This window comes from Parus major, chromosome 13 (assembly GCF_001522545.3).
Source record: "Parus major isolate Abel chromosome 13, Parus_major1.1, whole genome shotgun sequence".
Taxonomy (NCBI): domain Eukaryota; kingdom Metazoa; phylum Chordata; class Aves; order Passeriformes; family Paridae; genus Parus; species Parus major.
This window is the reverse complement of record NC_031782.1, coordinates 2277045-2288576: the sequence shown is the minus strand read 5'-3', so window position 1 is coordinate 2288576 and position 11532 is coordinate 2277045. Positions and strand designations below refer to the sequence as shown.

At 48.9% G+C, this 11532-nt stretch overlaps 1 protein-coding gene across 1 annotated transcript; it reads right to left on the bottom strand.

The window, feature by feature from the left end:
• Positions 1-5055: 5055 nt before the first annotated feature.
• On the bottom strand, positions 5056-9829 carry BNIP1 (BCL2 interacting protein 1). Its single transcript, XM_015641436.3, has 6 exons — positions 9711-9829; positions 9538-9630; positions 9094-9185; positions 8237-8338; positions 7425-7543; positions 5056-5685 (listed from the first exon to the last, which is right to left on the bottom strand). Exons 1-6 carry the CDS (start codon positions 9795-9797, stop codon positions 5489-5491), a joined length of 690 nt encoding a protein of 229 aa, XP_015496922.1. The 5' UTR covers positions 9798-9829; the 3' UTR covers positions 5056-5488.
• Positions 9830-11532: the final 1703 nt, after the last annotated feature.

The window sequence follows — 11532 nt, the reverse complement described above, 5'->3', positions numbered from 1 at the left end:
GGCATTTCCTCACCATCTTTTCTGGAATCCTCTGACAAACACGGGGGTTTTCTTGACAAGGTGATAAGACCAGGAAGCTCTTGGTGAGCTCTGCAAAACCTAAATATAACCCCACATCTTCACAAAAAATAATTAGCTTTCAGAAATGGGAATGTAAATTCTCACTTGCTGTCTCCCAGCACGAACATTACTTTATTTATTGCCTGCCAAGTTATTTACCATTGAATCTGTGGAAGATCAGGAGCAAAGTTTGGGTCAAAGGCTGCAATTACCAAAATCAAAACTATTTTAAAGAAATCTGCAGATAAAGAGAATGGTTGTTTGGGTTTTCTTTTTCCTCAACTTAAAAAAAATAATTTAATATTTTTTATTGGTTGGTTTTGAATAAGTAGGTTACTGGCAGAAGGCAGGAAGTGAAAGCCAGGAGACACTGACATGAAACTGTTTTCATTTTTGCTGTAACTACTTTCAAACATCATCTCTGACATTTAAACAAATGGGAATAATATGACGAAGAAATTGCAAATGCTGCTAGGAATATCCAAACGAGAAGCAGCAAAAGCAGCATCTTTTAAGAACACAGCTGAGAAAGGAATCTTCTATTATTTAATCCAAAATATACTACATTTATATATATATAGTGTCAGATGTATATCAGCAGACAACAGTGAAATGTGAAATACAAGTGATGATATAAATGATAAGCAAGTTATCATTCTTTAATATGTATATACTACATTTCTATGAATATACTGAGCAAGGGGAGGCTTGGAAACATCAAGTTATCATCGGACACAGGACAGGAGGCCGACCGGATCAATAGACTTACTCAATATAGAAAAACCTTATCTTCCTTTAGGCTGGCTGGCCACAGTGTCAGCACCCAGATGCCTCTGACAGAGTTATCTCCCATCAGCAGCGGCAAGAACAGCTCAGAGCTTGCGTGACACCTACCAAAAGCCAATAACCCCAACAGGAAAATTGTGTCCCGCTGTCCATTTGGAAGATAAAGGAACAGGGAGCCGGCCGTGCCCGCTCTTTGAGGCTTTATCAGGACGGCAGAACAGGGCTCTGCGGTGGCTTTGGCTTTCACATCTCCATCCCCTCTCGGGCCGCCGCGAACTGCAACAACTCGGGGGGACAGCGAGCCCAGACCCCGGCGGGGTCAGCTCCCAAAAGCGTCCCTGGATGTGACACTCAGCCCTGCCGCTGTTGAAAAGAAGAAAGCGAGAAGCTTTCATGTGGTTCTATATATACGCGGCTCTATCTCCAGCGCGGGGTGTGCGCTGATGCCCGCGGAGCCGCTCTCCCCGCCTGCCCTTTGGGCTCTTATCGCGGCCCCGAGGGACACACGCGGCTTTATCGCCGGGCCAGGCTCGGAACAGCCGAGTGCCGCTTTCCTTTCATGCCGGCCCCGACACCCAGAGCGGGGCAGAGGCTCCCCAGAGCCCCGGCACAGCCCCCGATAAGCGGATGCGGCTCCGATGCGGCAGCGGGGGATGAAGGTCGGGAGCGATTTGATCTGATCAGCGCTGAGAGGTTAAAAATAAAAGGAAGCCCAAGTGGAAGAGGGCAAGGTGTGACAGCAGCCTGTGCTGGAGCGGGGTCACTGTCCCCCAGCTGCCCAGGGTCACCACAGCAGGAACAGTCTGGATGCAGAGCCCAGGCAGGGCTGGATGGATCTTGGGGCGGTGTCTGGATGACTTTCAGCAGATTTCCCTCTCAGCTCGGAGTCACAGAACAGTCAGAGCTGGAAGGGAGCCACGAGGACCATCAAGCCCAACTCCTGAGTGAATGGCCCAGTCAGCAGCACCAGCTGAGCCAAACAACCCCAGCCCAGTTCTGCTGGATGGCTTTGCAAGGCTGCAGGAGCCTCACGATTCACTCAGCATTTCAGAGCCCAAGGCAACGCTTGGAGGTGCTGACCCAAGAGGAGATCTCAGTGAACACATGAAGGGTCAGGGTCTGAACCCAATTAAGTTGATGAAGATCCCAGCCCCTCCCTCAGACTCTCTACATGGGAGAGGATCAAAGGCACAGGTACAATGAGCCACCACCTCTCTCACTCCATCACCCAAACACAGTCTTCTTCATCACAGGCTCCTGTGAGAAAACCAAATTTCAGCCCAGTGGAACTGTCATTCCCTTTGTGGCACAGAGTTTGTACCATTTTATATAAGCTAGCAGGTAATAATAAAGTTGTGTTTATTCAACTGCCTCAGCCTGAACAAGTCCACAATCAGCTTTCAATAGCAGCAGGATGATTTAAGAGCCTGGAACGTGGCATTTGGTTGTGGTACAAAGCACCTGCAGCCTGTTTGGGGAACAATTCTCACCTTTGTGGGAAACACTACAAGCACACCCTCAGGGACAGAAAGGGCTCTGCAGAAATGTACAATCACCAAGACATCACATCTGGGGAAAAAATTTGCTTCAGATTCTCTTCTCTGAGAATCACAGCGTTACAAACAGGGTGGCAAAGCAACATTAAAGCTGATTTCCACCCCCCACTTTTTCTGAAGGGGAGGCCCACATATTTTCAGGCAAGTATGCACATGTCCCCTGGATATTCTCAGCCCCCAAAGATTGCAGCCTGACTTGCCTGCCTTGCTCTGGGCCACTTGGCACGAGATAGCAGCCACACACATTTGGCAGAGACATTTTTAGAAACCTCCAAGCTATGAATTCACCTTTCCATTTTGGTAAAGTCAGTTATGTGGAAAGCATTTCCAAAGCACAGCTTTTGTATTTCCCCTTGATTCTTGGAGGGGAAGAGGGAATAAACAGTATTATCCTTGTCATTTGTTTTCCCAGAGTTACCCTGCAATGCTTCTGTATTTGATAACAGCACAATCAATAATAAAATAATTATGAGTCAAATCAAGTCGGTCTCTCTCAGGGTATGCTAAATTTCCAGTTCTCCTCAGGTCCATGTTTATTGCAACCACGAAAAGACAAGGAAACACAGACCTAACTGAAGCTCTGGAAGTGGCCCTCATGCTACAGATTTCAGGGATATAAAATGATATTTAATGAACACCTGGCATGGACCTGCTCCTGCCCATGGGGATGGAGACAGGGACTGGATCCACAGCCCACCACCCCTGTGCTGGCAACAGAGACACACCCAACAGCACTGCCTGCTCCTGACACCCCAAGGGACAACCTCAGGCATTGCTCCTTTTCTCCACAGGTGCTCACACAAAGCAAATCGCTCTCAGTGGGTTGGGCTCCACTGCAGGACCTCACATTCACCACAAACCTCAAAGTTCTGAAATCTCTAAATGTGCTGAGGCATCAGGGCTGCCCCATCCTCATCCCTAAGTGGCTCCAGCTGCGCAGCCAAACACCCACAGTCCCTCCAGTGGCTGCAGCCCCCTTTGCCTGCAGGACACAGCTAACGAACCCCAACTCAGCTAATGAGCAGGAGTTCGTTAACCCACAGCTACTTGATTGCTTCCAGCTGCTTGTCTCAGCCCCACAACTCCACAGCAAGATTTCAGCCCTTTTAAAACTCCTGGAGGCTCCTTACTCTTTATTTTAAAGGAGTGCTGTTCTTCAAAGGAAAAATATTTTTAGTACAACTGTTTTGTGACAGCAAATCCCATCCTCCATTTGTGGGGAGGAATGGCCCAGGAGTAAAAGCTCCTCTGTTTGCTTTTACTTGTGTAAAAACCTCAACACTTCTCCAAAGACCTGTTTCTTTCTTCCCTTTCTGCTCCTGCAGCCCCTGGTCTCAGAACAGCTCCAGCCCTTGTTCCCAAGTCATGCCCAAGACCAAAAATGCAGAGACAGTTCCATGTTCACCTGCTGGCTCTGCTGCACTTGGCAAGGCACACACCTAAGAAAATACTACTCCCTTTCAAAAAAACCAGCACAATGCCATTTTTTACCCTTCCCCACACAACCTCGGGCACACAGCAGCAAGACCCCGAGACACAACTCCTGAGTGCAAATGTAAAACCCTCTGCAGACACAGAAAAAGCTGCCCAGCCACAACTTCCCACATTCCCCAGATCAAACATAAAGCCAGGCACAAGCACTTCCTCTTCCCAAAAATGCTGCTCCCACAAACTTACCCAAAAAATGAGAAAGCCAGTCCTACCTTCACTGCAGGAGCTGTGCTGAGGAGCGAGGCAGGCAGCAGAGCGAGTGTGGAGGGATCTGAGCAGCACCCAGCCCAGCTGGGCACAATCAGAGCTCACTGGGGCATCCCACCGTGCCAGGGGATCACCAGCCCTGCTCCAGGGCAGCTGCTGAGCACCAAACCACCCTTCTCACCCCAAAGGGAAAGAACATTCATCTGCCTGTGTCCACTGGTTATTTCCTGCCAGGTCTGTGGCCCAGGAGCCTGGCTGATTCCTGCCTGCCTGTGGAAGGAAATGATTCAAGTACCAAGAGCTGCAGAGCAACTGCTGCATCCTGGAATTTCTCCTCTTTCCCGCTCCCAAAAAATCCAGTAGCCCTTGCTATTTTTTCCCTAATTCCTTTGTCTCTAATTGTCTCTCTGCAAACTGACAGTTTATGCAGGTAGGCTTATTCACAAAGATTAGATTTTTGAAGCTGAGTCATTTCTCTTATTCAAATCCCAAATGTGCACGTGGTCAATTTATTTCATCCTTGGTGCAATTCTGTATCACAAGGCTGTGAGGAAGAACTGCCCTGAAATACAAGGAATGAACAATATGGAAAATCACATTCACTCTGTCCAGTCTGCCTGTTCCAGTACCACAAAATAGGAGTAAAGCACTCCAACTTCCAAATGCCCACCTTGGCAGTAATTTTGTGAAGATTAAGCATGAAGTGAAATTATATAAAGGAGGAAAAAGGCTTTTGATTTTAAGAGATTGCCAGTCTAATTCTCTTATCTGTTGTGTGAATTCACAGTAACAAACTGGGTTCCCATTTTTGCTTTGCTCAGAGCCCTCCCAGAGGCCAGAGCCAGGCTGTGTTATGCTCCCAGAGAAACAATCCAGTGCTGTCAAAGAAAAAGCAGAATTTTTACACTGAAAGGCTCTTTCAAGCCATGAGACTTTGATTTTAAACAAAACTCTGTTGACATGATTACAATAAATATTTTATTAATGGAATGTGTGAGTTTTTCTCTTCCATCCTTCCTCTTTCTCTCAGCACCTTACACACAGATGTCAGAGCAGCTTCCAGTCCAGGAAAAGGACAAAACTTAATTTCAAGGCAAAAATCAGTGAGAGGTTGAATGTTCAGACTGGCACCTCTGAGTGCCCGGTCCCTCAAGTGTTTGATTCCCCAAACCAGCAGGCAAATTGGCATTTCTTCTTCCCACAGCATGATCTATTAAAATCTTCTCAGGCAGCTCACAAGCTCCATGGGGACAGCACAAACTCCTGCCTACTCTAAAGCTCCTCCAGCCATTGCAACATCCCTTTATTATTTCATTTAAAAGCCCCACTGTTATCAACCATCTCTTTCTGATTATTTTTGTTTTAATAGTTCAGTGATTGTTGGAGTTTTACAAAAATGGGAAGAGTCTCTTTTTGAGGATATAGAGCACTGTGGCCAGGAAGAGGGCAAGGGCCAGGAAGATGAGCAGCTTGTCCGTCAGCTCCCGACGGTTGTACTTGGTGATCAGCTTCCTCCCCAGCTGGATGGTGCCAGACATGGACTTGAATTCCTCATTTGCTTCCAGGATGGTTCGAGAAGAATTGGCTGAAATTAAAGGGGAACAGAAAAAAATTTAAATCAATTCAAAAATACACAGCAAAGTGTGTAAGGATGAGATATTTGGTAACACAGACAGTGCCTGAGGGATCCTTCTGGGTCAGGCTGACTTGTGGGTGAGACAGACACACGGAGCTCTCACAGCTCAGGGGTGCTGATGTGCTGAGGAAAAGTGCAAAGTGAAAAAAAAAAGCACTGAAAAGCTTAAAGATCCTATGAAAGTTCCTGAATTTTGAATTTTTGGGTTAGCAGGTCAAATCTAGTTCAGGTTTTTCAGCACTGCTGGAAGCAGAGTGAAATAGAAACGGTGCTAGAGAGAAAAATCAGCAGCAGCAGCAGGACAGGGCAATATTTGAATATATTAATTGCACCACTGAAAGTGTTCCCCCAGGCTCCAGCAGTAAATCAATGGGATTCAAATGAGCTTGCAGAATTATTCAGCTCAAACAGTTTTTAATAGTCATTTTTGACACACATAGCAATTTTTTGCCTATGAGAAGGGTCAACTAGAAGTGTGTGACAAAACAAACACACGCCCCCAGTTTTTTAGCCTTGCTCCTTTCAATTTGCTCAATGAAAGCAAAAATCCTGGAATCCCCTTTTTTCTGCTTCACAGAAAGCACAGCCTGTAGGACAGTGCATCACCCTATACCTGGCTGCTCACAGAAAGGCCAAATCCATTGTCTGGTTCACAAAAACAGAGCAGAAATAAATCTGCAATATTTTGCAAAACAATTTGTCCCATCCCACTTCAAGAGGCATTTTGATGCAAGTGAAAACAGACAATTTGTTTCCCAGAGTTAATGACAAAGCAGAGCTTCCCTGCTGCACAGCCTCAAACACTCACTTCATCCTAGGGAATGCTCAGGAAACAGGAATTCCCACTACTAACTCAATTTGCAGCTGGGTTTTGTAAACGACCTTTGGTAGTTTTTCCCTTGATGAATTCCAAGTGCTGCTCATTCAGAAACAGAGTGAAAAAGTGCCTGCCAAGCTGTCCTTTTAGTGGGAGAAGGAACATGCTACTCCTGCAGCAACAAACTGCCCAGCTGCCACCCTCAGACGGGGCAGAAAGCAAGGAGGGCAAACTTGTGTTATTTATCCTTGTCTTTAAAGTTCCCTCCTGCCCAAAAGCACAGCTAGGAAGAGCATGCAGGCAGCAACTTCTAATGCTCCATGAATCACCAGTTCTGACAGGTCACTTGATTTATTGTTTTAGGAGTCAAAGCCAAGGAACTGGGTGAAATCTTGGTTTCACAGTCCCTGATGCACTGCTGACAGAGCAAGTGACCTCGGGTTCAAGGCACTTGATCTCAGTGTCTCAGCCATCCCAGCTGGAGCCTGGCTGGAGCAGCCTTCCAGACACTCCTTCCTCCGTGCAGGGACCTCTGTTTCCTCTGCTGTTCCCAAATTCATGCCAGGACAGCGGCACAGAGTAACACCAAATGCACTCAGGGCACTGTGTGAGCTCACGTTGCTTTTACAAGAAACGAAACCTCATCCTGACCCCTTTTCCTTCTCATGATCACGAAACCAAAACCCCAACAAACAGAAACTCCACACAAAGTACACTGATATTTCCTGTTTATGTCCAGCTGTTAGAGGAGTTCTGCTGGCCAGTCCTTTAATCATCACTGTGGCACATTCTCCTGCTCTGCTCCTTTCCCTGGGCTGACAGAGCTGACCAAAGGTGCTTCCATCACCCCATCCCAAAATTCCAGCTGTACCTAAGGTCTGCACGGTCTCCTCGCTCTGCTGCACCTGCTGGGACATCATCCTGCTGATGCCCATCAGACTCTCTGTGATGTTGCTTGCACTCTCTGCCAGACTCTCCTTTGTGGTCTTCCTGAAAAGGAAAAGAAGCAAAGCAGGAAGGGGAAAAATTATTTCTTTGGATACTCTGGGAAAATGCTGCTGGTAGGGAGATTAGAACAGTACTTGTCACTAAACATCTCTGCAGTGTACAAAAGACACAACTGGTTTTCACTGCATGAAAAGTTCAGATTATTTTCAACTAAACAATAAAAAATAATCACAAAATATGAAAGTCCCGAGCCCAAACAACAGCCCAGAATCTCACAGGGGCCTGTATTTCACCACTTGCTCTGCCAGGACTGTATGAACTCCATGAGCTGCTATGGGAGCACCAACACAAACCCATTTTATTATCCTGAGTATCCCAGCTGTTGCTCTCAACACACAGCCTGCACACACTCACATCCAGTTCTGTATGTGAAAACAGCTTGGATAATGATCCAGTTCTTGTTTAGAACTTATCTGGAATTAATGTAAAAGACAATATGTAAAGCTATGAAGGTTAATTTATTCCCTTTTCTGCTTAGACATGCCAATGCCAAGAAAACTTGAATTCATCACAATCTTTAACAGCCCAAATCTCCACAAAAGGGAAATGCACTCAGAAAAAAAAGCTACACTTGATATAATTAAATAACTTAAAAATATGATGTCACTTCCATTTAAAAAGAGTGAATACAGGAGACACTGCTAAATCCCACAGTACACTGGGACAGTCCAATACCTTTGTCTTAAGATGTCTCTTCCCTGCAGCAGCTGATCTTTCTCAGAGTTGTCAATAGCAATTTTGCAGGCCAGATTTGCCTTTCTCCAGGCTGCCTGGTTGCTGAAATCACAACAGCAGAGTGTTGTAACATGACAGGAACACCTTGCAAGCACAGACAATTTTCACAAAGCAACCCCCACTGTAACTGGGCACCCCAATACTTGCAAAGACCCTCAGAATCTAAGAAATATCTGAGGTGGAAAATACTTCCAAGATCATCAAGTCCAACCTGTGCCCCATCCCCAGCCCAGAGCTCTAAGAGCCACCTCCAAGGATGGGGATCCAACCCTCCCTGGGCAGTTCCAGTGCCTGAGCTCCCTTTCCATGGGGAAATTCCTGCTGCTGTCCACCCTGAGCCTCCCCTGGCCCAGCCTGAGGCCGTTCCCACTCATCATGGTAGCCCACCTGGCTGTCCCCTCTTGGCAGGAGCCAGAAGGTCCCCCCTGATCCCCCTTTTCTCCAGGCTGAGCCCCTTTTCCAGTTCCCTCAGCCCCTCACTTTCTATTCCTACACACACCACGAGCATTCTATTCAGCATAGTGCTAATGAAGCAAGGGAAGAAGAAAACTGTGCCAGCTGTCAAACAACAGACTCCTCAGCCACCTCCTTTGAGCTCAAGTGCTCAAAGTGACAGACCAGAGTTAGGAAATCAGGCCAGGAGAAGGGAGTTGTACCCTTTCTGTCCCTGACCTCTTGGGCTGGGGTAAAACACGTGTCAGTGTCTGCACTTCCAAACCAGACTCTGAGGCAGCAAACTCAGCCCATCCATCTCTGGTTACAGCGGACTTGGGAACAGCACCAGCTGCCGGACCCACCTGAGCATTTGCTTCTTGTGGTTCTCCACCTCCCGCAGCAAGGCTTGTTTCTCCGACTCCTTGTCCTGCTCCTTGGCCATCTGCTCCAGCTCCTTTAGCGGAGAGCACAAACACCAGAACCTCACCACCCACCCGCAACTCGCACAGCCCAGCCCCGGCCGGGGAGCGGATTCGGAGCAGATTTATCTGATAAACCCCCAGTCCAGGGCTGCGACTCACCAAATCACAGCCGGGACCCCCAAACGCAAGGCCGGGATTCCCCAAAAGACGCGCAGAACGCCCCAAACCCCGGCAGGAACCCACAGCCGGGATCCTCCAGCCCCGGGCCGGCACCCCGCAAAGCACAGCCGAGACCCGCAAAGCACAGCCGAGACCCGCAAAGCACAGCCGCTGGGTCCGGAGCACAGCTCGGCGCCCTCAGCAGCCCCCGGCCGGGCCCTTCACCTGGATGCGGCCGCGGAGGTGTCGGAACTTCTCCTTCACGGCGCCATTGAGCTCCGTGAGGGCGCTGAGCGGCCCCGGGCAGTCCCGGATGTCCTGGAACACAACGGCGCGGTCAGCGCGGGCCAAGCTCGCCCCGCGGCCGTGCCGGGGTGTCCCGGGGCTGGCGGCGGTACCTGCACGGCCGCTTTGATCTCCAGGTCGAACTTGACGATCTCCTGGTGACAAACCCGCAGCGGCACCGCCGCGGCCGCGGCCGCCATCTTGGCCGGGCAGGGCAGGGCAGGGCCGGGGCGCGCGGGCGCCCCCTGCGGGCGGCGGGCGGGGCTGAGGGGCCGCGGCGGGGCCGGTCCGCCGGGAACGGGGGGGGCGATCCACAGGGAACGGGGGGCCGAGCGCAGGGCCGATCCGCCGGGAACGGGGGGCCGAGCGCAGGGCCGATCCGCCGGGAACGCGGGGCTGATCCGCCGGGAACGGGGGCCGATCCGCAGTGAACAGGGGGCGGAGCGCGGGGCCGATCCGCCGTGAATGTTGAGTCGATCGTCGGGAATGCGCTGCTCCACTGGGCTCACTGGCGTGAGCAACAGAATCCCAGGATCACCGCGGCTAAAAAACACCTCCGAAACACATAAAGTCCAAGCTGTGCCCCATCCCCACCTTGTCACAAGCCCAGAGCTCTGAGTGGCACCTCCAGCCCTTCCCGGGACACCTTCAGGACTCCAAACCTCCCTGGGCAGTTCCAGTGGCCATTTTTCCACGGGGAAATTCCTGCTGCTGTCCATCCTGAGGGTCCCCATTCCCAGCCTGAGGCCGTTCCCTCTCCTGTCCCTGTTCCCTGGGAGCAGAGCCCCTCTGGCCGTCCCTCAGGGGGTTGTGCAGAGCCAGAAGATTCCTCTGGAGAAGTTCCAGGTTTACCTCCAAGAGCCTCCCCGGGTTCCCGGCCGGGCCAGGCTGGCGCTGCTCATGAGCAGGGTGGGGAACACGAGGTCTCTTCTGCAGCCCTGAAATGAGAAGCAGGGCAATGCCCTTTGCTTTAAGTCCCACAGACTCCCCGCTGCTGCCGCGGCCTGTCCCTGCTGCCCTCTGACCCTTTGGCCAAAGGAGCCGGACACATTTCCACAGGACCTGCGGGGAGCCGGTTTCTCCAGGCACTAATCCAGGTTCTCCAGATGGTCCCACACCGACCCAGCAGTGCTGAGCACGAAGAAGGAAAAAACACATATTTCCTTACCTAGCTGTCATCCTTTCCAAAGGAAAGTTCCTGGAAATACCAGGAGACCGAGGACTTAGTTCAGCAGATGCCATTCACTATCATTCCACACACACAGTGATTCAAGACAATATTTCCTCCACAATTTTTATTTTAAATTACAAAGGATGTTGCATACATTGATGAATTTGTATCTGAATAGAAGTGCTAGGGATCAAGGGTGACAGAGTAAACAAAGTCAATAGTTTAATTGTGCCTCTTTTCAAAAAAATAAAGCTGCACAACTATTAACCAACATTTAACATCGCAACTCTTAACAGATCATGCTTTGAACAAGGTAAATTTATTTTCTAACAGAGACAAGACTTTCAGTAAGTTTTTCTTAGCTCCAGTTGGAAGTTGATTATAGAATATCAAGGACAGCATTACAATCATGACCCCAAGCATAGGTGGAACAGGATGCCACGTTTTGTTTAAAATGCCTTTTTTTGCATCTGCCATCAGCCTTAAGAGTTCACCCAACCACAAATACTGAGCAATAAATTTTCCTTGGATATATAATATTCTGGGAAGATATATTATTCCAATCAGAATGTATGAGTAACCATCATTATAAGAGAGATTAAAATAGGTTTTCTTACTAGATTCTGTTTCCTAATCAGAGTATTTTGATAGGGTGGGATGTGCTTTTCCCAATACCAAACCCAATCCAGAAGTTTTCCTTACAGGAGCTAGTTAAGTCACCCAAATTTGACTTTAAAGGATACCCAACTACAAAACATTTTAAA